The 26,721-nt window shown below is 36.0% G+C and overlaps 2 protein-coding genes across 2 annotated transcripts; both read left to right on the top strand.

The window, feature by feature from the left end:
• The first annotated feature begins 8,081 nt into the window (after positions 1–8,081).
• Positions 8,082–10,840, top strand: LOC120126351 (protein FAR1-RELATED SEQUENCE 5-like). The gene is made up of 2 exons (XM_039144565.1): positions 8,082–10,423; positions 10,616–10,840. The coding sequence occupies exons 1-2, from the start codon at positions 8,375–8,377 to the stop codon at positions 10,778–10,780; spliced, it is 2,214 nt and encodes a 737-aa protein (XP_039000496.1). The 5' UTR covers positions 8,082–8,374; the 3' UTR covers positions 10,781–10,840.
• Positions 10,841–24,155: 13,315 nt separating this feature from the next.
• Positions 24,156–26,391, top strand: LOC120126417 (cell division control protein 2 homolog D-like). The gene is made up of 7 exons (XM_039144622.1): positions 24,156–24,473; positions 24,568–24,709; positions 24,891–24,952; positions 25,046–25,157; positions 25,242–25,335; positions 25,835–25,904; positions 25,991–26,391. Exons 1-7 carry the CDS (start codon positions 24,250–24,252, stop codon positions 26,220–26,222), a joined length of 936 nt encoding a protein of 311 aa, XP_039000553.1. The 5' UTR covers positions 24,156–24,249; the 3' UTR covers positions 26,223–26,391.
• Positions 26,392–26,721: the final 330 nt, after the last annotated feature.

Genomic DNA, 26,721 nt, shown 5'->3' with positions numbered 1-26,721 from the left:
TTTAGGGTCTTAATGTGCTATAAAAACACTTTCTTTACATCTACAACACCATATATGGCATGAATCAAGTTTGAACTCTAAATGCTCAACTACACAAATCTTAGCAATTTCTTGAAATTTATGAAAGCTTAATTCTCTGAAGGATTAGAAATACAATTCCTTAATGCTTAAATCCCGAAATGAAGCTCCTTGCTTAGTCACACCCTTTCTTTTAAGACTTGGATGAAAACTCGTCATTTTTTTCTTACAACCAAAGAACCCCAAAGCTTTGATTCATTTAAAAGATGCTACTAGTAAAATTAAGGACGAATTTGAAGTATGAAATAGGCTCAAGATCTTACATTTTCTATGGAACTTGGAGAGGAAAAAGGGAGAAGGAAATAAAAGAAATGGAGAGAAGATGGAGATGAAAGGTATAAAAGCCTTCATCTTTTAAAATTGGTTAATCGCACTGTTGGTCCCTCTTCATCTTTCTATATGTCAAAAACCTTCTTTTTATGGCTAATTAGGCTCATATCCAACCCAAATAAGCCCAACAACTTAAATTATAAATTCTACGGGATTCACTTATCTCTCAGGTAAACCTGAAACTATTAGCCTGGAATTTAGGGTGTTACAATGACCATTTTATTGGTAAATTAAAATATAACTCCAATAAGAGTTTAAAAGAATTAGAAAATAAAGTCTTTACATAATATCAAAATACAAACAACTACATAGGACGAATGAGAATGAGGAGAGTACAATGACATATTCATACATGTCTTTTGGTGAGATCGTGGGATGAGATCAATCTTGATTTAAATTTTTTAAAGTTTAGGGGTGATGTTTGAGTTTAGGAAAAACAAATTGGTTTGGAGTCACCATCGACTTTTGGGCTAGGCATGTCGAAAACCTAAAAATGTCTTTTCAAGAATTTTAAGAAATATCATTTTAAAAGACAAAAGTGGTTTGCGTTTAACTAAAAAATTTATTTTGAAAAGGGTTTTAGAGTCGATTACTTGTGGATAAGGATGAGCACCCCCAAAACACCTAGAATTTGTACCTAATCAATTAATTCGTTGTCTTTGCAATGGAATCATATTACAAATTTGGCCTTAATTTAATTAGGGATCCTTTTCACAAACAATCATTTTATTACCCGATAATTCTAAAAAAATATGATATTCCCTTGTTCCCAATTGAAAAGAAATAACCTCTTAACATGAATTGAAACGACTATTTTCTTTATCAACTGGGACAATGGAATTTCATTATTTTCTCTTGAAGAATTCCATATTTATGAAATACCATTTTATTAAGTTGTGGGTCTCAATAAGTAAAGGGTGATACTCCACTATTTCCAATTGATGAGAAAGAACTTTTCAATCGTAAATCGAGACAACCATTTCTCATCTCGTTGACATTTCTAGTTACAATTGATATATAAAGTGACTCATTTCTTACCTTTTAAAATTTAATGACTCGTTTGAAATTATGATAGCATGGTACATGATTTAAACATAAAAATATTTATTCAATTTATTATAATAGATAAAAGTATCACATAAGTCTTAATAGTATACCTCGAATTGTATTTGAGTCCCTCTATTTAACAAACGAGCAAAATAGTCATTTTTGCTTCATCATATAGTATACTATATGATGTATAAACAATAAAATCAAAGTGAGAAAATGTGAAGGAATAAAGAAAAAGAAAGAAACAGGCTCGCCAACAAAGTGGAATTTTTGGTAGGCCAAAACTTTCCGATGTGAACCGCGTCATGGGTGTCGTCGGCCTCACGCAAAGGTCTGCTCAACCGCTTCATATTTTCACACAAAAACGGATCAACCTAATTTCCCTACTTCGCATATCCCTTTTTTTTAATATATATATATTTATAACCATCGGTATTCGATCTATTGACCAACTAATCCAGATCAGATACTACATAGGCAATGACGACCCTCTGATCCCAATTTGTTCCATTAGCAATCATCAAGGTTCAACCCCCTAAACTTGCTTAAATAATCTAATACATCATCTCACTAGACCAATTGTCTATTAGTATTCATATAGCCTTTTCTCATTTATTATACAAGTTTCTAATTTGCATAATTTTATTTCAAAAATATAATATAACTTTTTAAATTTATACCCTAAAAAATATGTCATTGTCCTTATAATATCACAACCTATCTTAAAACTAATATATATTTTTTATTAATCGATGTTATAAAATTAATAAACATTTTTAAGTAGTAATAAAATAATCATGTTATACATGGGTAAATTTATGAAATGTCACTCAATTATTAGGTCATTGTAACAAGTCAATCATCATCGTTAAATTATAAATGATAATATAAAATATTTTAATCTTGAATTATACAAGTACTTTTAAAAGTTACATTCGTGTCATTCAATTAATTTTAAAATCCACATCACGTGTTATATAAAATCTAGCCTTTTGTGGTTGATGATGAACCCTAATTTTGTTATAAGATTCACATCAATCTCTTCGTTCTATTAATCACATTGAATTCTCGAAAATCTCTATCAAAAGTTATAAAATCACCCATAAAATGTTCCTACCACTTGAACCTTAATATGCAGTATTCACCGTTAGATAATTTTCGTCTTCCTTTCACTAACGACGACTCCTCCACTGCTCGGATCATTGAATTAATCCCCAATCTTCGAAAACCCCAAAATTCAAATCACATATATGTAACAAAATTCATTATGTGATGCAATTATAACTTCTTGAAATACAATAACCCATTTGTAGACTTACGACTAATAATAGAGTGACTTATGCTGTAATTTATCCTATATACTGCCTTTTTACCCAAACACAAGTGTGAGAATACAATACGGATCATAATTCAACGGCTAATAATAGAGTGACTTGTGCTGTAGTTTATCCTATATACTGCCTTTTTACCCAAACACAAGTGCGAGAATACAATACGGATCATAATTCAACGGTAGTTATGCTCAACATCATCTTATTTTAAAGTTAAAGAATAATACGGAATGAATAGTTTTTTAGGTTCGATGTAATTTAAAATATTAATTTTTTAATTTCTTTTCTTAATCTAAAATATTATAAATAATGTAATATTTTTGGTTTAATAAAAAAATTAAGAAAAGATTAACATTTTAGTTTTTTTTTAAATAAAAGTTTAAATCATGGGTTACTAAGTTCATGGTCGGGACATACCTAATATTCAATGAGAATTTATATAGGAATTTATTGATTGTTTACCAAAAAGTGACAGTAGTAAGATTCAAATTTAATCTTATAAATTTAAATTTTTAAATCTTAACTATTTATTTTTAATTATTTATTATCTTAAATTATATTATCCTTCTTTGAACTCTCGTTAATACAGGGGTGGGTACTGGGAAGTGACTTGGTCTGGATAGTATTCACGGCAGAGGCAGTATACTAACGCGTGGGAACCAGCTGTGTTGTTTATATTAAGTCGTAGGGTACGATGTATTTGGTCACTTTGCTTTGTTCCCGCTTCATGACTTTCCTCCCAATATCACTTTCTTTTCAATCCAGTATTCATACACTTTATATAATTAATGGGTACAATACACAAATGGTCCCTCAATCACAAGATTATTTTTTTGAGTCCCCTATTGTTAAAAGTTATAAACAATCATTTGGTTATAAGACGATGCTTTGTTGAGTCTTCTATTGTTAAATTCAGAACTCGTCATTTTTAGTTAAAAATTTTGCAGTCGTTTGAGCTAAACATTAACTTGTTAATTGAAATATAATAAAATATGATCCAAAAACCACTTGAGTTGTATTTTGTCGATCGACTCTCCATTTACATAACGGAGTCGAGCTAGTACTTGAAACAATAGGTCAACAAGCCAATGCTTGAAAGCAATGATAGTGTATGTAGACATCATTAAAATATAATTTTATAATATCTCGATCAATAAATTAATGTCCATCTTAGATAATCATCAACTTCTTAACAGAAAATGACGAGTTTGAAACATAATAATAATCGAGTGATTATTTTTTAACTTTTAATAGTTGATGATCTCAACAAAAACGTGTGTTATAGTTGGGAGATCATTTTATAACTTTTAATAGTCATGGTACTCAACAAAGCAACGTCCTATAGTCATAAGATCATTTATATTATTTACCTATAATTTATTTACTATTTGGTCCTTGGATTTATACATGTTTTCTCACTTCACTATCTAATTTGCTTTTGTTTCACTTAAATCACTAACACACACATTATAAGCAGACTGTTACTGAAATTCGAACTTGAATTTTAACCTTATGAACGTGCAGACAAGTAATGGACCAACTACTAGATGTCGTTTGATTGACATGAATCCCTTGAAATTAAGGGGAATTGGAATTCAATTCTACCAGTTTCTCATGTTTGGTTCAAGTTTTTCAAGGGAATTTGAATCCCTTATGGCTTCAACTTTCCATCAAATGAGGGAAAGTGAATTCCATCCATTCTATGATGGAATTCAACAACAACAACAACAACAAAACCCAATTCCCATATGTATGGGGTAAGGGGGAGGTAGGGTAGTAGGCTACCCCCAACGCCAGGTTGAGAGTAGCTTCCGTGGAAGACCTCCGGCAGTCAGAAAATTAAAAATTTAGATAAAATGCAATGCATGTATAAATAAATACATAAATACATAGCTAAACAGTATTCATATGCAGTCATTAAAATCATATGTGCGTCTGTAACGGGAATTAATCCCTGCATAATAATCCCTGCGAAAGAATCTCTGCATATAGACAGAAACATAAGATCCGACTAAATTTAAAAGAGGAAACATGAAGAGAATGATACACAGAAGTCAACGTTAGCAAGCCCAGTTCTAATCCTTCATAAATACCAATAACAGAAACGTATAAAAAGTATAAGTCATGGGAAATACTACAAAGACATTAAAAGAAGACAGAGATGATACACCCTATAGATGTGACCCACACTACTCGACTACCCTAGTCTTTAGCCTCCATATTTTCCTATCAGAGGTCATGTCTTCGGTAAGGGCTAAATCCCTCAAATCAGATCTTAAGCAGTCTTCCCACTTTCGCCTTGGTCGTCCTTTCCTTCTGGCACCGTCGACTGTAATCGACTCTACCCTCCTTACCGCATCCGACGGTAGTCGCCTAAGGACATGCCCAAACCACCGTAGTCTTCCCTCCCTCAATTTTTCGGAAACAGACACCACCCCCAAGGACATCCTAATAGCAGAGTTTGTCGTCATATCCCTCAGAGTCCTACCACATGTCCATCGAAGCATTCTCATTTCTGCGGCCTCAAGCCTCCTTACGTGATCCTTCTTGGTTGCCCAACATTCTGATCCATACAATAGCGCTGGTCTTATTGCCATTCTATAAAATTTTCCCTTAAGTTTTAGAGGGACCTTCTTGTCACACAGAACTCCAGTAGCGGCCCTCCACTTTAGCCATCCCGCCTTTATACGGTGTGTAACGTCATCATCTACACCCCCATCTTTATGTATCATAGACCCTAGGTACTTGAAACAATCCTTTGAGGGGAGAACGTGTCCTTCTATGCATACTTCTACATCTTCATCGTTTTGGTTCCCATTGAAGTTTGAACATAAATACTCTGTCTTTTCAATATTGATCCTTAAACCTTTTTCTTCCAAAGCAGTCTTCCAGGTAGCCAGTCTGCTATTCAAATCAGATTTTGTTTCAGCAACTAAGACAATGTCGTCAGCGAAAAGCATACACCATGGTACACCGTCTGGTGTCGCACAATAGATGTCGTCCATAATCAAGGCGAAGATGTAAGGGCTAAGAGCCGACCCCTGGTGGAGTCCGATTTCCACCGGGAATGCCTCGGTGTCGCCAACTGTAGTCCTGACGTAAGTAGTAGATCTACAGTACATATCACGAATCGCCCGGATATAAGCAGTTGGGATCCGTCACCATCATCAATATTTTGGTAACTTATTCATATATTGAATAAAAATATTTTTTTATTATTTCGGGTCAGGTCGGGTTTCTAATTTATATATTCGGGTCGGGTCGGGTGAAACTTTATTTTGGTTGGGTCGGGTTGGTTTTTTAAGTGTGATATTCAGGTCGGGTCGAGTTCGGGTTTAGGGTGAAAAATAACGACCCGAAAATATATATAATTTTACCTTATATATTTAGGAATAATTACAATAATACCCCTCTACATATAATTTTTTTCCAATTAAGTCAATGTTTTTATTGAATAAAAATATATTTTTTATTATTTTGGGTCGGGTCGAGTCGGATTTCTAATTCTTATATTCGGGTCGGGTCGGTGAAACTTTATTTTGGTCGGGTCGGTTTTTTTAAGTGTGATATTCGGGTCGGGTTCGAATTTAGGGTGAAAAATACCCGACCCAACCCAAAAAATATATAATTTTACCTTATATATTTAGGAATAATTACAATAATACCCCTCTCTCTATATATTATTTCCAATTAAGTCATTGTTTTTATTGAATAAAAATATTTTTTTATTATTTCGGGTCGGGTGAAACTTTATTTTGGTCGGGTCGGGTCTCGGATGGAGGTTCCCTTGTTCTCGAGTCGGGTCGGGTGGACCAAAAACCCGACCCAACCCGACCCATGGCCATCTCTAATTGGGACGATTTTAACTTATGATGTTTATTAGCATGATTTTTATAATTTATTGAAATGAATAATCAATCAATAATTTTTTTTAAATTTTTATAATATATTACTACATGTAATTTATAAAACAAACTAAAATTAAGCAAAAAAAAAAAAGAAGAAGGGCAATCCTGTCATTTTACATTATTGAAATCAAATTCATCTGACATGTTGCGAACCAAATAGAATATAAAATTGGATTCCAATTCAATTTCCTGCCAACCAAATAGAATATGAAATTGGATTCCAATTCCTGACAGATTCTAATTCTTTCACAGATTTCAATTCCCTCAGAAATATGCTAGCGAACCAAACGCCACCCTAGAGTTCTACACTTCTACTTGGTTCTTTTGACATCATAACTAACAAATAATAAAAGTTTATTGTGTGGAAGGTAAAAGTACCATAAGAGTCTTTATACAAGCATTATATTTTGGTATTTCTACTATTAAGGGTTAAAATAATTAAATTTCTAAATGTTGAGGATTAAAAAAGTTCTCTACTATCACGGATGAATCAGTTTGTTCATTTTAAAATGTATTGAACTTTATTTACTCATTTTTTAATAAAGGAATTAAGTATAGTTTGAGATATAATACAAAAAACCATATGGTACTGTTACCTGAAATCGAAAAGTAGGAAAGAGTTCCACTAACAAGCTTGTTGAGGTCACATATTCGAATACCAAAGACTGTATAACAATATGATTGAGCGTTTATTATTAAATAATTAAAAATATTTAGAACATATATTAATTCGTAATTACCTTAACTTAATAAAAAAAAAAGGCAGAAGAGAATAATAATAAGCATAACACGTTGAATATTTATATTTTTCTATAAAATCTAAATATGAATTAACTAAAATATATTTCAAATTACTTTTAATGAAAAATAAAAGATTAAACTAATAAGGAAATAAAATAACTATTGTGGAGTAGTGGTTAATATAAATACGAATGCCGAGTTGGATTGAATTTTAGGTCAAATTTACTTGATCTAAATACTCTTCATTCGAAATTGACTTTAAGATATTTGATTTAAAATCTGATTTGAATTTTAAGGTTAAAATTTATATTCGATCTAACTACAAAAAATATATTTTTATTTTCATTCATCATTTTTTATTAGTCTGCGTGATTACAAAATAATAAATATTTAATAAATTTTCAATTATTTGATTATAAATATTCGACCCCATCACTTTTAAAGATAATAATTTGATATTAAAATTGAATTATTTTTAAATAGTATAATTTAAGTTGAAATTAATTTTAAATTAAATTAGTTAAAGTTAGAATTTAAGAGATTAAAATTATTTTTGATAATTAAATTAGAACAAATTTAAATCTAAATTCATCTAATAATTTGGGATGGCAATTGCCAGTTGCCTCTTGCAGTTTGCACATGAAGTGTAAAAAACCCAGAAATCCAAACGATTTCCCTCTCTTCCTTCCTGGTGCAACACCAACAGGTGCAGCAGCAGCCGTGATCCGGTCAGTTTATCTCTTTCCACTAGTTCTTCTGCTTTCAACTTTCAATTGTTTATGAATCGAAATGGAACATGGAGCCAAAACCCAAACCCTCCAACTCCTCAATCACTTGCCAGTTACTCTTGTTTCTTAGTTCTTAAGATATATTTACATGTAGTTTGGATTGCTTTGTTTAGTACTGCACTGAGCTGAGTTTCTGAGTAATTCTCAAATGGATATTCATTCTGTAAATGTTGTTGAGTTTGATGACGAGTCCACCGCCCTTGACTTGGAAAACCCACTTCCTTTTGATGATCATAGCCATGTAGCTCGACCTGTTCCCGCCTCGGCCGACCCCAATCTCGAGCCCTTTGAGGGTATGGGATTCGATTCCGAGCAGTCTGCTCGTGTTTTCTACAATTCATATGCTCGCCGGATGGGTTTTAGCACTCGGGTTAGTGTCTACCAGCGCTCGCGCCGTGACGGGTCGATCATATGCCGCCAAATCGTTTGCTCCCGTGAGGGATTTCGTAGAGCATCCGGTCAGAATAGGTCCAAGCGCCAGCGGACCGTCACTCGGGTTGGTTGTAGGGCACAAATTACCGTCAAGAAGCAGTCTGCTGGGAAATGGGTTGTGTCGAAATTTGTTAAAGACCATAACCATGAGCTTGTGCCGCCAGAAAAAGTGCATTGTCTTCGTTCACACAGGCATGTCTCTGGACCTGCTCGCAGCCTCATTGATACCCTTCAAGCTGCTGGGATGGGTCCGAGTGGAGTGATGTCTGTGTTGATTAAGGAATCTGGTGGAATCAATAATGTTGGATTTACTAAAGTTGATTGCCAGAATTATATGAGTAGTAGTCGGCAGAGGACTCTTGGGAGCGGAGGCCAGGTTGTTTTCGACTACTTGAAGCGAATGCAAAATGAGGATCCTTCTTTCTTTTGTGCAGTTCAAGGTGATTTTGATAACCCCACGGGAAACATCTTCTGGGCTGATGCTCATTGCAGAGAGAATTACAATAAGTTTGGGGACACTGTTACGTTTGATACGCCGTATAGAACTAGCTGGTACCGTGTTCCATTTGCCCCTTTCACTGGCTTGAATCATCATGGACAGCCTGTTTTGTTTGGATGTGCTTTGCTTCTCAACGAGTCAGAGTCCTCTTTCGTTTGGTTATTCCAGACTTTGATGGCTGCAATGTCAGGCCGACACCCTATTTCAATTACGACAGACCAGGACAGGATCATAAGAGCAGCTGTTGCACGAGTTTTCCCAGTGACCCGTCACCGGTTTTGTATGGGGAATGTGTTTAGAGAAGCTCGGGACAAGCTTGCGGATGTATATCACTCACATCCCACTTTTGAAGCCGAGTTCCAAAGATGCATCAAGTTGACAGAGACGGTGGATGAATTCGAATCACGTTGGGAGTTCCTTCTTCTACAATACGGTCTTGAAGATAATGAATGGCTGCAGTCAATGTACAACACTCGAAACCATTGGGTGCCTGTTTATCTTCGGAACACATTCTTTGGGGAGATGTCCGTAACCCAAGGAACTGATTCTACAAACTCGTATTTTGATGGTTATATAAATGTGTCAACCAATGCACAGGGTCTTATTAAACAATACGAAAAAGCTGTTGCAAGCCGATATGAAAAAGAAGTGAAGGCTGATTGCGATACATTAAATACATCTCCAGCTTTAAAAACTCCATCTCCTATGGAAAATCAAATAGCCAACCTTTACACAAAGAAGATATTTATGAAATTCCAAGAGGAATTGGTTGAGACTCTTGCTTATCCTGCAACTGTAATCGATGACACGGGATTAGAAGTAACGTATCGAGTAACCAAATTCGGAGAAGACCAGAAAGCACATTTTGTGAAGTTCAATGGTTTTAGAAAGAAAGCTAGTTGTAGCTGCCAGATGTTTGAATTTTCAGGTATTATCTGTAAGCATGTATTAGCAGTTTTTAGGGTAACAAATGTACTGACATTGCCATCTCATTATATACTAAAACGGTGGACAAGAAACGCTAAAAGTGGGATTACAGTTGATGGTTGTAGCGTAGAAATAACAAGTAACAGTTTAGAGTCCTATGCTGCTCGTTACGACAATTTGTGTCATGAAGCCATCAAGTTCGTGGAAGAGGGGACAGTATCAATGCATGCTTGTAACGCCGCCTTCGATGCCATTCATGAGGCTGCAAGGAAAGTTGCTTGTGCAGTAACAAAAAGGCTTCCTTCAAATTCAGGGCAGCAAAATCAATCCGGCTCCAAGGTGAGTTCCATTTGATAATTGTCGCTGTAAATTTTCTGCCGTTGGTAATCTGCAGAACATCCGCTGCATTGAACACAATGTCATTATCATTATAGCAGAAGTTTACGTTTGAGATACTCCGAAATGCTATGCCTCGAAAGTCATCATCAGTAGTTGTTTCAGTTTATGTTCATTTGGGTTGCTTGATTGCAGGATCAGGAGAAGAAGATCGAGGAATTAAACACAGAGGTGGAACAAGCAAGTCGACTGTGCGAAGGGTATCGAGCAAAACTCATGGCTGTTCTGAAAGACATGGAGGAACAGAAGCTGAAGTTGTCAGTGAAGGCTCAAAATGTGAGGCTTATTCTGAAGGACTAAAACCGAATTATTATTATTTTGAGGGGGTGGGATGATGGTTTTTGCATGTAAACTAACAAATAGCCAACAGAAATCTGGGGGGTAAGTATGGATTAGATTTTGCATTCTGCTGTATATATATTACCCTTAGCTACCAATTTGTGCATAGAAGAATTTCACTATAGAGATTTATGCAGACCCACAGACTTAATTTCTGGTTTATGGCATGATTTTAGAAGATTCATAGTTTACACGTACAACAAATAAATGAAGGTCAAATTCTATAGAAAGTGCATGTACTATATGACATATATAATTTGATATTTTTATCAATTTGACAAATATTTGCACATTTGCAAGATAAAAGAAAGGTGTAGTATTTGTTCAACTGCATAAAATTGTCAAAATGAATATGGTATCTCACCACATATTTTTTAAAAATAAGTCTTGTCAAATTAAAATTATGTAAATTAGATTAAAAAATTATTCACGTTAGATTATTATAGTATTTAATTAGAATTAATTGACTAATGGGATGTTAGTGAGACGAGATTAATGAGGATGGATACCACTTTGTACCTAATTGGACAAAGATGGGTAAAGATTTTACATGTGGTGTTGGGAGAATGAAGATAACAATCATACCCGTTATGGATAATGAAGCGACCTTGACCGATTAGTGCATCCGGTTTTTTTATTTAGCCCATCAGGGTATTCGAGTTTTTATTTTAGAGAATACGACAAATGTTACAGTGTTCAGAACTCGTCATCTTGAGGTGACGAGTTTCAATAATTTTTTTATCACATCGAAATAAAAAGTTTGAATAAAAAATAATGTTTCATTGAAACTCGCCACCTCAAGATGACAATTTTTATATAACGTAGAAAATGTCGTGAATCTCAAAATAAAAATATGTGTCCTATTTTGAAAAAAAATATAATGGGCTGTCTTATTGGAAAAAAAACCCAAATGAAGCAGATGTAACTTTTTGTCCATCGAATCTTTATCCTCCCAACGTACATAATAAATATATTTAAAAAATAATTTTGATAACACTTAAGTGTTATGGTGTTCGAACCCCAATCCTTAAGAATAACAATAATTCTTTTATTACGAATGTCACTTGATTCGTGCAACTTACGCTTACTGTTATTTTTTTTAAAACAGAAGAGCACTCACGAAATTATAGTTTCTCAATTTTCAAGCAATTTTAACATTTTCATATCGTGGGTTGGGTATAATGGGATCGAATGATTATTCTTTTGGCTCTTGGTGAAATAAAAAAATGAGTCCCTAATTTAAAAGAAATTTAAAAATTAATATAAATTTTTATTATAATTTTTTATTAAATTAAACAAATAATAATTCATTACTATATTAAAAATATATTTAAGCATACAAATATAAAAAAATATTGTTTTTGAGCATTTCTTAATGTAAAATAATTAATGATAGTGGTAACATCAATGCTTTCTAATATATTTTTCTGAATACATAACATGGTATTTGCAAATAAAAGAATAATCTTATCTATAATTTAGAGATATATAGAAATCAAAAGTAAGAATTTGGAAACAATTATGACTTTGTGTTTGTGAAAAAATATGAGAAATTAAAAAAACGAGAGTAATAATTTTCATAGAAATTGTGAAAAATGTAAGAGAAAAAAAACATGCTAATTATATTTAAATTTTCTCATCCCATTGAATTTTGAAGAGAAAAAAATAACGTCAATAATATTTTACATTGAAAATGGATTTTTTTTTGAATTTTGGAAAATAAATATTGAATTAGAGTTTTATGAGAAACGGAACAATTTATTAACGTTAATATAAAAATTTAATAATAACAATTGACACCTTAATAAATTTATGGGCCCATAATTTTATTTTAAAGTTTTTTTAATTTATTACAAAAATAAGAGAAAGTATTATATTAAGAATATTTTTAATTTATGGTTCCCGGATAAGCGCCCCTCCTCCCCATAATTTTATTTTAATTTTTTTTTTAAAAATTTATTATAAAAATAAGAGAAAATATTATATTAATAATTTTTTAATTTATCCTGAACAAGCGCCCCTCTTACCCTGACTCAGGGCCAATCTTGTCAAGTGGTTCTCGAGACTCACATAGATGGTGGGCCAAAAATGATTTTAGTCTTGCAAGTTGTCGGATATGGATAATTTTAGATTTTATACCCACAACAGATAAAAGTTCTTGACAGGATAAGTGTGGGTAGAGCACCCCGCCTTGCCCAAGTGACTTGTTACAAATAGGTTAGATATCGATAGTTATAGGGAAAATGCCTGAAAGTAATCAAATTATAGTAAATGGACTAAATTTCCAAAAACACTTAGGGACTTTTAATAAAATTTGACCATAAATAAATGTAATTTGTAGATGCAATATCCTAATTACTCAGCAGCATACGGGCTGGCTGGCAGGTTCTTTTGGCCCAATAGGGAAGCCCAAAATAAATTACAAAAGAGAAAATCGCCTCAGTGACCAAAAAAAAGTTATAATATACGATTTTAACCAACTTTTTTTGGATTTGCCAAAATGACCAACAAAATCGCAACGCGAAATAAAAATCGCAACGCGATCCCCAGAATCGCAAATCAGTTTCCAGAATCGCAAATCAGTTTCCAAAATCGCAACGCGATTCTTGAAAATCGCGATGCGATAGTACAAATTCGCATTGCGATTTTCCATAATCGCAACGCGAATATGAAAATCGCAACGCGAACACATAAATCGCAACGCGTATCCGTAAATCGCAACGTGTATCCGTAAATCGCAACGCGTATGGGTAAATCGCAATGCGTATCCGTATATCGCAACGCGTATCCGTAAATCGCAACGATAATACATAAAATCGCAACGCGTATCCGTAAATCGCAACGCGATATTTAAAGCGCCATTATAATCGCTACGCGTATTTTATTTTCAAATTACAAAAAGAATATTAAGACAAAATCCCGTAATCGCAACTCATAACCTAAAACCTAAAATCACAACTCAGTCCCATCTCCATCTCTCACTCTCTACGGCGAAGAAATCCGTCCCCATCTCCGAAGATTTCCGTCCCCATCTCCGGCGAAATCCCTCACAACCATTCACGGTCAGAAATCCCTCACAATATTCAGAAATGGAAAATCAACCTCCGAGGGTTAGTTTTTTAATTATTTTATTTTGAAATGTTTGCATTATTGTAGGTTTTTCATATTGAAACTGATGATAAGTTTACTGGTCATTTCAATAATAGATTAACCATTTCACTTAGATTTCATTTCGCGTTACGATTCTGTCGTTGCGATTTTCATTTCGCGTTGCTATTCTCTCGTTGCGATTTTCAAGTTAGTATTTGTCTTTGTCTTTGTTCTGTCTTTTGGTTGAAGTAATGCAATCCATTCAAGTTTCAATTTGCAGAAGAGTCGCAACGAGATAAATGAAAATCGCAACGAGAGAATGACTGTCGCAACGAGAGAATCGCAACGCGAAATGAAAATCGCAACGAGAGAATCGCAACGCGAAACCAAAATCGCATTGCGATTTTCATTTCGCGTTGCGATTCTCTCGTTGCGATTTTCATTTCGCGTTGCGATTCTCTCGTTGCGATTGTCATCTCGCGTTGCGATTCTCTCGTTGCGATTTTCATTTCAACCAAAAGACAAAACAGTGTTGCAAATTTTAGTTTCAAGAATAAACTACTACTTTTTATGTTTATTGTTTTTGGTATATCTTCACAGTGTAGTTTTTGGTATATCTAACTTGGTATGTTTATTGTTTTTGTAGAAATTTTTTTCGGCTCAATTGACCTTGAGAAATAAAGTCAGCCTGGCCACTACAATTGCAAAGAAGCTTTCACCTGCTCAAAGACAATTGTTTGAGGAAACCTGCTTCGGGCCATGGCTGAGAGTACAGCATCCGGGTGGAGATGCTAATTTGACCCATTTGTGGCTTCAGACCATGACATCAAATCTACCCGACAGTATACAACGTGGTGAGGAAGAGATATGGTTTCATTTTCCACCAGCGTATACTTGCTTTGGGCGGAAGGAGTTCTGCTTAATCACTGGTCTACGATTCGGACACGATGATGTAGGCCGGTACACTCGTCATATCGCCCGCCCATCATGGTTATCCCGGGTTTTTCCGGATGAGTCAATGGAGAAGCCGAACCTACATGTCGACGACCTGAAGAAATTATTTAATAAGAAAGCTGGTTTCACTCGGATGGAAGACGTCGATGTTGTCCGAGTATGCCTTCTACTACTTGTGTATGCCGGCTTTTAGGCAGAGAGGCCAGACAACCTATTCATCGGGAGCTAATAATATTGGTAGAGGACCTGAATGCATGGAATCTGTTTCCGTGGGGTTCGTATATATGGAAAGCTACCTGGACTAAGTTGTCGTCTGCCTTTGATGACCGCAAAAGTTTGCGGGGCGATGGGTCCAAATACACTTTGTCAGGCTTTGTTTGGGCCTTTAAGGTAAGAATTTCTATATAATGTTTCTAAAATTATAATTAATTATTTAACAATTACTAATTTTGTTATTATATTGTTTGTAGATTTGGATATTCGAGGCTTTCCCCAGCATGCGTACATATGCAATAAAAACGTCAAATGATATTCCCAGGGCTATTTCCTGGAAGAGGAAAACTCTGTTGGATTGGGAAGACTTAATACCATATGCCACAATAAATAATGTAAGTTAACACAAATACTTTCATATAATATATAAACAAGTTATTAATAGTAGACGTTTAACTTTGTTTGAGTTTTTATATTTTAGGAGGCCAACATTCCATTACAAAGACTGACACCCACGGAGGAAGAGCTTGCCACTGATTGGTGGCAAGCTAGTCAGAATTTTTTTGATGGCACGGATGATGAGCAGCATCCACTTCCTCCAATTCGAGAGCCATCACCTCACCTAGAGCCATCACCCGATCGACCCGACTATACATCTCTAGAACGAGAGCCATCACCTATCCCGTCACATCATCGAGCCTCTTCTCCACCATCACCTCATGATAGGCGACCGGCAAAGATGCCACGACTCCTATCTCCCTGTTCTCCACCTCCACCTCAACGGGATGAGTCAAGGGAGTTACGTGATGAGGTCAATGCCTTGCGTGAGGAGATCGGTACTCTACGCGATAACGATGGTGCATGGCGTGTGGAGGTGTCAACTTTACGTGGTGAGGTTGCCGCTCTACGTGAGATGATAGTATCGTTGCAGAATGAGGTTCATACTCTACGCAACGAGGTAAGTTTAAGATTTTCCATATTTAACTTAATGATAAATTTACTCGTAATTTCACTTAGATTAGCCATTTCACTTAGATTGCTTAGTAAATTTATTCGGTTGCTGCCAATTCTGCTAAACTGTGTATTCTTTAACACTGTGAAATAGTATTTGTCTTTGTTTTGTCTTTTGGTTGAAAGTAAATTTGTTCGGTTGCTGCCAATTCTGCTAAACTGTATATTCTTTAACACTGTGAAATATATTTGTCTTTGTTTTGTCTTTTGGTTGAAAGTAAATTTGTTCGGTTGCTGCCAATTCTGCTAAACTGTGTATTCTTTAACACTGTGAAATAGTATTTGTCTTTGTTTTGTCTTTTGGTTGAAAGTAAATTTGTTCGTTGCTGCCAATTCTGCTAAACTGTGTATTCTTTAACACTGTGAAATATATTTGTCTTTGTTTTGTCTTTGGTTGAAAGTAAATTTGTTCGGTTGCTGCCAATTCTGCTAAACTGTGTATTCTTTAACACTGTGAAATAGTATTTGTCTTTGTTTTGTCTTTTGGTTGAAAGTAAATTTATCCATTCAAGTTTCAATTTGCAGAAGAAGAAATAGTTTACTTTCGCAACACGAAACTTAAAATCGCAACGCGAAACCAAAATCGCAACGCGAAATGAAATCGCAACGACAGAATCGCAACGCGAAACCAAAATCGCAACGACAAGATCGCAACGCGAAACCAAAATCGCATTGCGATTTTCATTTCGCGTTGCGATTCTTTCGTTGCGATTTTCATTTCGCATTGCGATTCTGTCGTTGCGATTTTCATTTTGCGTTGCGATTTTGGTTTCGCGTTGCGATTTTAAGTTTCGTGTTGCGAAAGTAAACTATTTCTTCTTCTGCAAATTGAAACTTGAATGGATTGCATTACTTCAACCAATAGACAAAACAAAGACAAATACTAACTTCAGGGTATTAGTTTGAAACATATTTTCTTTGTTATCTGATGCATTTTGTGAACTATGATAGAATAATGACTTGGGTGAATACAATGCAAGTTTGAAACATATTTGTCTTTGTTTTCACTGTTTAAATATCATGTCTGTTTATTTACTGATTTTTGTATTTAATTATTTAGCGGCCCGATAGAGTGGATGCTTTACGTCGGGTTATGCTTGCACGACGGAGTTCACGCATCAGACAGCGTGCACGTGCTATTAAGTCTCCGTACACCCCAATAGTGCGAAGACACCGCAAGAAGAAGCCCGACTCGCCTGTCATCCCTCAAGAGTCCACTCCTATCGTTGAAGAGGCCCCCCATATCATTCCTCGAGAGTCCCCTCCCACCGTTCAAGAGGCCACTGTCATCATTGAAGAGGTCCCTCCCACCATTCAAGAGCCCGATTCACATGGCGTCATATGTAGGCTTCTTGAGAAACCCTCTGTCGTGCCGGACATGATGGATTCAAGTTGGCTCTCGTATGAGTTACCGGCCAGTACCATACCGGTATCTGAAGAGGAGAGGGAACAACTACCGGACACAATTTTGGATAACACCCTTTGGGCTAAGACCGCAGTTGATTTTTATCTACATGAGCGGAGCAAGGGGTGTTTCACTGACATATGCAAGCTCACCGATGATATCTTTTTGTTGCTTGAACGGCCTTGGTGGGGCGTATTATTAGGGGTCGAAGACAATGGCTATTTCGATGGGGGGGTAAGTCTTATATTTTTCTTATATTTCAATTTGATTAATTTTTTTTTTAAATTTATGTAAGTCACTAATATATGTCTTTTTTTGTAAAACAGCATATCGATGCGTGGGTGACACGTCTTCTAATAATAAGAAAACTTAAGAAAAATAAAAATATACGATATACAATAATGCCGACGTCTTTTCACGCCGTTCACTTGAAGAATGCACGAGATGAATCATTTGATTTGGGCAATGGACAAGCTAAACTTTATCCTGCATGGTGGGAGGTCGATAAGGTTAGTATTATTTTAGATTGAGTTTAAAGGTTTTATGAAATAAGTGCGCAAATGAATGAATTATTACTTATGATTGCAGGTGTTTATCCCTGTTTTGGAACGTAAACATTGGATTCTCGTCGAGCTTCAGCTCCCATCCCTTAAGACAATAGTGTATGACAGCATGATAAATTACATATCATTGGCTGATTTAAGAGATGTTATTAAGGGATGGAGCTCTCATTTGGCTAAATTCTTGGATGCGATCAATTATTGGACTCGTTCTGGAAACAAGAAGCCAAAGAAGCTCAATATTACAGTTATTAGAGACGAGACCGCGCCACAACAAACGAGCGGAGCCAGAGGAGATTGTGGTCCTCTCGTATGCTTGGCGTTGGAGCGTTTGACGACGGGAAGCATCAAGTATCTACCTCCCACCGATAGAGATAAAGCTGCAGTAGGCTTGTGGTTTCGGCATTATATGGCTAAATCGATATATACGAGACGCTGCCTACCTGCATCCGCGTTATAAAAATGTCCATAAACAATTGGTAAGTTTATATACTTATAAATGAAAATGTTTGGTTAATTAACTAGAATTCAATAATTTGCGTAGAAAGTGTTGTTTGAACAAATGTTTGGTTTCTGCAGGTTAATCTCAGAAGTGAACTGCGTGAAAATGATGTCGAGCTGCAAAAGTTGATTCAATAGTTTAATTGATTGTTTTTTGATTGTTTAATTGATTTGTAAAAGTTGATTCAATAGTAGATGATCGGAAATAAGAATTATTGCTTATTTTTTGATTGTTTAATTGATTTGTAAAAGATGATTTGTAAAAGTTGATTTGTGTAATTGATGCGAACATAATTCTTATTTGTGCTTGTTTAATTGATTGAAATGTAATGGTTGATTTTGTTGATTTCAATCTGCATTATGTTGAAGGCAAAAATGACTATCGCAATGCGAAATGAAAATCGCAATGCGAAATGAAAATCGCAACGAGAGAATCGCAATGCGAAATGAAAATCGCAATGCGAAATGAAAATCGCAATGCGGAAATGAAAATCGCAATGCGTTTATAATTTCGCATTGCGATTATCTCGTTGCGATTTTCATTTCGCATTGCGATTTTCATTTCGCATTGCGATTCTCTCGTTGCGATTTTCATTTCGCATTGCGATTTTCATTTCGCATTGCGATAGTCATTTCGCATTGCGATTTTCATTTCGCATTGCGATTTTCATTTCGCATTGCGATTTTAATTTCGCATTGCGATTCTGTCGTTGCGATTTTCATTTCGCATTGCGATTTTCATTTCGCATTGCGATTCTCTCGTTGCGATTTTCATTTCCGCATTGCGATTTTCATGTTGGGATTTTCATTTCGCGTTGCGATTGTATTTTCCGTGTTGCGATAGTCAAATGCATGCCTAATAGTGATAACAACTGAATAACAAGAGTTGGTTAAGTCAAAATGGTTGGCCTGAGTCATTAATTCAACTGAAAATGTTAAAAGTTCACACATAAAATCCACATAATACAACGTTTGCATTTAAAAATCACCTAAGTTAACAGTCTCAAAAGGTGAAGCCAATCGTGATTGGGATTTTAAAGATGATTGCCTTTTGCTTGACACCATATGAGCTTTGGATTTTGATGAGGATCCATATTTTGGTAGAGGAAAAGATGATTTTGATGGCACTGGTGATCCACATGTCAACCTTGTATGACCACTTTCCTTGCACCGACTACATGTCGATCTCTTCTTCTCTTCACCCTTAGACGGTATACGATCGTGACTTTTTGGTCGGCCAGGTAGCCTTCTGTCCATGGCTGGTGGCAAAACTGTTTGTAAGTCATCTGGTATGTCCCACTCAGAAGGATGTGGAATAGGGTAGACAATCTCGGCATAAGTCTGTCGATAAACTTCTGTAGTGTAGCAATCCATAGCGTATGCGCTTGAATCATCTTGGTTTAAATGAAGAGCAACTTTTATAACATGGCCACACGGATAACCAGATGTTTGCCATTTCATACAACTACACGTTTGCATTTAGATCGACTAGCCCATTTAAGTATTATCCAGTACTTGAAACAAAGTGTTTGAACATGGTTCAACTCTCCATGACGTTGACTTCACACACGTTTCGTTATCTTTTTTTCAGTCCATGGTGTAACACGATGTTCCAATGTTCCTGTAAATTTAAATAAACAATACTTAGTAAAATATATAAATATGATAAGTTACGAATTCAAAGAAATAATACCTGCATGGTTTCTTTTCTTGTAGTACCACTGTTGAATAGAGGCTCGAAAAAACTCCATTAACATAGTAATGGGTAATTTCCGGGAATGACGACTTAGAGCGTTGATTGATTCTGCACTATTAGACGTCATGAAACCATATCTTGCTCCAAGTTGATGTACTCTTGACCATCTTTCAAACCCGACATCTTCTAGTGTTTGAGCACACTGAGGCAAAACACGTCTTAAACAATTTATATGCTTATTGAAATCCACTTCCGATAAGCTTTTACAGCCTTCCAGTATGTCCATTTGTGCTTTTTTATACCAGCAGACCTTGATTTAGATTTCTATACAAATGAACACCACAAAGTCCATGAAAAGCATCTGGGAAACACCTTCTAACAGCGTTGTCAATTGAGTTTGCCCTATCGGATATGATTGTCAGATTGCTAATAGGACCTATGCAATCCCTAAGATGCCCCATAAACCATGTCCATGAATCAGAGGTTTCAGATTTGCCAACCCGTAAGCTATTGGCAATATCCCATTGTTAGCATCCATGGCTACTGCTAATAAGTTACTCCAAGGTATCGACCTTTCAAATGTGCTCCGTCAACTATATAACTGGGCGCATGCAAGTAATAAACGAACGAATCTACAAAATAATATACACAAGAAATATAATCATTTAAATGTGAAATGCATGTAACTAACAAAAATGAGTTAACAAAATTATATTGATTTACTAACCGTAGCACCAATGGCGATAAACAGCAACTCAAAGCGTCCATCTCTATCTGTTTGATATGAGTTACCGACCCAGGATTTTTCAGCTTTAAATTGTGACAATAAGCCGGCAGTTGGGCAAACGATGCTTCTGGCGACCCCCTCAACATTCCAAGGCATAACATTTGGCTCTCCAAGCTTGAGAATATGATATACTAATCTTGAACCGAGCATTCATGTCAGTCATAATTTCATGTCCCCGATATACCCTGCCATTCAAAAACATTAACTCAGCCAGAAAACCACCCAACACCTTTTTGTTTGCCTGTCTATGGTGAGGAAAAACTTGGGTTCTTGAACATGTATGTTTATCAATAAAAGTCCTAACTTGAAACATTTTGCAATCTTTTATTCTCTTTGCAATCATACGCCACGTACAGTTTTTGTCAATCATACACCTTGTTTCGAAACGATCTTTGCTTGATTTGTTAACTTTTAGTTGATAGCCATCTTCCACACATTTCGTATATAAAGCTATCTTCAAGTCTTCCTTTGTATCAAAACAATCATCTTTCTTGATACGAATAACTTTTGTGTAACAATCAACTGCTTTCTTTATCAACTCTTCTTCCGGTATCTGAAGTAATTCTGGCATATTCCAGTTATACGCCGTGGCATTTCTTTTCTTCGGGGACTTTTTCTTCTTCTTTTTCTTCTTCAGGATTATATGAATTACAGAATGGATGTTCAACATGTTCATTCACAGTCGTAACTTCCTCCTCATTATCATCAACATTACATTCTTCGGCAACGGCTGTTTCATCATCAAAATTCGGGTATTGACCAATATCAATATCATTACACGCATGGTCTGTTTCTTCTTCTGAAACATCATCAAAATCCGTGTATTGACCAATATCAAAGTCCGGATATTGACCAAGACCAAATTTCGAATACTGACTAGTACTCACAATTTTTTCTGTTGGCTCATCATCGTCTAACTGGTCAATACGAAAACCGGAATTTGGTGCTGAAAGTTGATTGGGATTTGGATTAGAGAAAGGTTGTGGGTTTTGAGAAAAACTTAGTTGATTACTACCCGCTACTGACCCAACAATACTACTTCTAGGTTCAACAACATACAATGTAACATCATCTTGTGAAACACTAATGTAAGCAATGAATCGTTCAACATCTTCATTGTCGGTTAACAAATAAACTTTACCATTTCTCTGATAAGATAGCCTAAATCCACTTAGGGGCTCTAAATTCAATTTATTTGAAACACGTAGCATTAGAGTTTCATAAGTTAACTTTTGTAAAGACAATTTTAGTTGAAGATTCATGGGTAAAGGCATATATTGTAAAACACCATGAACATTATCCCATGACCCTCCAAAACACAAATCTATCCAAACATGATCAACATTAGATGATTTCATGGTTGTAAATTAATTTACTAAACAGACGAGCTGCGAAACTAAAACCTGTTGCCGGATTGGGAAGGATGTCGTTGGATATAGGAACGGATGTCGCCGGAGAGAGTGATAGATGGAGATGGAATGAGTTGCGATTTAGGGATTTAGTTTATGATTTCAGTGTTATATACCCAAAATTTAAGTGTTGTGATTTACAGATTCTCGTTGCGATTTACGGATTATCGTTGCGATTTACAGATTCTCGTTGCGATTTACGGATTATCGTTGCGATTTACGGATACGCGTTGCGATTTACGGATTATCGTTGCGATTTACGGATACGCGTTGCGATTTACGGATACGCATTGCGATTTACGGATACGCGTTGCGATTTACGGATACACGTTGCAGTTTACGGATACGCGTTGCGATTTACGGATACGCGTTGCGATATACGGATACGCATTGCGATTTACCCATACGCGTTGCGATTTACGGATACACGTTGCGATTTACGGATACGCGTTGCGATTTATGTGTTCGCGTTGCGATTTTCATATTCGCGTTGCGATTATGGAAAATCGCAATGCGAATTTGTACTATCGCATCGCGATTTTCAAGAATCGCGTTGCGATTTTGGAAACTGATTTGCGATTCTGGGGATCGCGTTGCGATTTTTATTTCGCGTTGCGATTTTGTTGGTCATTTTGGCAAATCCAAAAAAAGTTGGTTAAAATCGTATATTATAACTTTTTTTTGGTCACTGAGGCGATTCTCTCATTACAAAATAGGTCACGTACACTTTTATTTTAGGATCTACGGTATTTTTTACAGTTCATAGAACTCGTCACTTCGAGGTGATGAGTTTCATATTTACTGTAACATTACTCATATTCTCCAAAATAAAATTTTAGACGCCTTAATGGGTTAAATAAAAAAAATCCGGAATCCGTAATGGGCAAAAAAAACCTTGGTTGGCATGACGTGGAGGCCAATATTTTTTTGACTAAATATGGGCTGTACTGGGCCAAATAATGGACTTATGTCCTCCCACCGAGTCCGAGCTGTTTTACACTTGGGTTGGTCTAGAGCTGTAAACGAGTCGAGCTCGAGTATTGTTAAGCTAGACTCGAACTCGAAAAGTTTAAAATTAGGTTAGACTCGATTCGAAAACTAGCGAACTAAAAATTATCAAGCTCAGCTCGAACTAGAAATATAGTATTGAAACTCGACTAGAATTCGAAAAGGTGCGAACTCAAAAAAAAATTCAGGAGCTCAATTGAAGCTCGATTCAAGCACAAACTCAAACTCGAATTTGAACCTACAAAAATCTTATATTACATTTAAAATATATTTTTAAAAATTTATAATTATCAATAATGTATTTTTAATAATGTAATTTTAAAAAATCTAAAATTATAATATAATATTTTTTCCTAGTAGCTCGCGAGCTTTTTGCGTCGAGTATTAAGTAGTTTGTTTTAACTCGTTAAGAATTTGAGTCGAGTTCGAGCTCGAGTTCATTCGATTCGAGTGTTGATCGAACTTAAACCGAGTCGATCGCCAGTAACTCGTAATATGTCTCGTCTCATTTGCAGCTCTAGGTTAGTCTATTGGCAAAGAGGGAAAAGCCCTAGGGGCAAACATGGAAAATGGGAAGAAGGGGCGCTTGGATCCGGACATTTGAAATTCAAAAAAGTTCCGTTGAGAAACGGCTTTTACCTTCTCTTCTTTTTTAAGTTTACACCGTATTTGATTCTTGAAGGGAACGGCTATATATGTAAACCAAGAAACCGCTGTAACCGATTTGATAAATACAAAGAAGGTTGAAAGGGTTGGGTATTTTTCTTTGATTTTAAGAGCGAAATCGAAGGTAGAAATGGAGAAACAAAGGCAAATATCAGCAATGGAGGCGTTCGAGAAGTTAGAGAAGGTGGGAGAGGGAACTTACGGGAAGGTTTACAGAGCAAGGGAAAGAGCGACGGGGAAGATCGTAGCCTTGAAGAAGACTCGTCTCCACGAGGACGATGAAGGCGTCCCTCCCACCACTCTCCGCGAGATCTCGATCTTGCGCATGCTCTCTCGCGATCCTCATGTCGTCAGGTATCTTTTCTCTTTCGCTCTTTCTTCTTGTTCTTGTGATGATTTCCCACTCGCGAATTTCATTTTGATTTGATCTGAAATTTTATGTTCACAGATTGATGGACGTTAAACAAGGGCAAAACAAAGAAGGAAAGACGGTTCTGTACTTGGTTTTTGAGTACATGGATACCGATCTCAAGAAATACATCCGTTCCTTTCGCCAAACTGGGGAGAGCATTCCAGTTAACATTGTCAAGGTATCTTTCTCTCCTTTCACCCGGAAATGGTAAATTGGAATTCTGGTTCTTCAAAACCTATAGTTTAAGTGAAGCTCCAAATACAAAATTCATGGCTAGTGAATGTGAATACTTACTAAGCAGAGTTAATATCTACTTTGTTTGTTCTGTATTAGTAAATGCTTGTGATCTTTGTGAACAGAGCTTGATGTACCAACTGTGCAAAGGTGTTGCCTTCTGCCACGGTCATGGAATATTACACAGGTTGCTATTTTAACCCTTACCCTTTTTGCACCAATCCTTTTGTACATTCAGTAACAACTTAATCCTCTTTCTTTCTCTCTTTGATTAACACAGGGACCTTAAGCCTCACAATCTCCTCATGGATAGAAAGACCATGACGCTGAAGATAGCCGATCTCGGCCTAGCTCGTGCTTTCACTCTTCCCATCAAGAAGTACACTCATGAGGTATTAATAGTGCCTACTACTGCTAATACCTCCAAACTTATATTATCATCCAAATCCTAACTTTGTTAGTAAATGTTTTTTCAGATATTGACCCTTTGGTATAGAGCACCTGAAGTCCTTTTGGGGGCCACCCATTACTCCACTGCGGTGGATATGTGGTCTGTGGCCTGCATATTTGGTACTACATGCTGCCTCTTGCACCTATTGTTATCATTATCCACTGATCTATTCCCATATTCATACCTGTGTTGCTAAGATTTTTCCGTGAAGTATGTGTTTGACACTAAATATGATACATGTCTATATTGGATGCACACCGAGTAATAAATATTCATGCTAGCTCAGATTTTTCCTTAAAGTACATGTCTATATACGATGTGCACCAAGTAACAAATATTCATACCAAATATGGATCTAATCATACTCATGTCTCATACATGTCTATATTAGATGCATATCGAGTAACAAATAATCATACAAGCTCATATTTTTCCTTGAAGTACATTTCTGATACATGTCTATATTCGTTCTAGCTCAGATTTTTCCTTGAAGTATGAGTTTTTGACACTAAATATGAAATAATCATACCCATGTCTAATACATGTCTATACTCAGATGCTCACCGAGTAGCATATCATAATACTGTATTAACTAAACAATGTTTCCATTAATTCTAGCCGAGCTGGTCACCAAAACTGCTCTATTCCCTGGAGATTCTGAACTGCAGCAGCTACTTCATATTTTCAGGTCCATTCTCATGCCCCTCTCCAGTCTCTATATCATCCATTTTGGTGTTGCATTCCCATTTAATCTGTGATTGCATTGGTTTTCAGGCTGTTGGGTACTCCAAATGAACAAGTGTGGCCAGGACTGAGCTCACTACCAAACTGGCACGAGTATCCCCAGTGGAGCTGCCAGAGTTTGTCATCGGCTGTTCCCAATTTGGACAGCGACGGGCTCGACCTGTTATCGCAAATGTTGCAATATGATCCAGCCAAACGTATTTCAGCCAAGAAAGCTATGGAACATCCTTACTTTGCAGATCTGAAGAAGGATAATCTTTGAAACAGCACAAGGAAGAGTTTCAAAGTGGAAACCTATCTGCTTCTCTCAAGCATTTGTAGTATTAGGACTACTAGTAGTGTCTTTTTATTATTTGTTTGCTAAAACTTTGGTTCATGAACCAAGTGAGAACCAATGTGTGGGATGTATGTGCTTATCTCATTCTGAGAAGCCATTTTAAGAAAGCTATGAACGAGGTTTGCTCGTTATGATGTGGCAATGGACAAATGCTCTTTGATTTGAGGACCAATAAGAATGGTGAAATATCCAATATAGCAGTGAATTATTTAGAAGAGTAATTCACCTCTGCCAATGTTTTCAAGCTGTCATATTATTGATTCAATTGACACGGCCATTACAGCGGCGACGAATGTGGATTTGAATAAACCTTTCACCAAGGACGAAGTACTTCATGTCAGTTTCTACCGTCAGAATTGGGGGCTTGTGAGGGAAGATATTATTGCACTATGTTCGAATCTTTTAAATGGACGTCACGATGTTT

Source organism: Hibiscus syriacus, unplaced genomic scaffold (assembly GCF_006381635.1).
Source record: "Hibiscus syriacus cultivar Baekdansim isolate YM2019G1 unplaced genomic scaffold, ASM638163v2 tig00110458_pilon, whole genome shotgun sequence".
NCBI lineage: Eukaryota > Viridiplantae > Streptophyta > Magnoliopsida > Malvales > Malvaceae > Hibiscus > Hibiscus syriacus.
Note: the sequence above shows the minus strand (reverse complement) of the source record. Positions and strands in the feature narration are given on the sequence as shown.

Coding starts and splice junctions, on each gene's coding strand:
- LOC120126351 (XM_039144565.1), top strand. CDS start 8,375: ATGGATATTCATTCTGTAAATGTTGTTGAGTTTGATGACGAGTCCACC. Junction 10,424..10,615: donor AAAATCAATCCGGCTCCAAG/GTGAGTTCCATT, acceptor GCTTGATTGCAG/GATCAGGAGAAGAAGATCGA.
- LOC120126417 (XM_039144622.1), top strand. CDS start 24,250: ATGGAGAAACAAAGGCAAATATCAGCAATGGAGGCGTTCGAGAAGTTA. Junction 24,710..24,890: donor TTCCAGTTAACATTGTCAAG/GTATCTTTCTCT, acceptor CTTTGTGAACAG/AGCTTGATGTACCAACTGTG. Junction 25,336..25,834: donor GTCTGTGGCCTGCATATTTG/GTACTACATGCT, acceptor CATTAATTCTAG/CCGAGCTGGTCACCAAAACT.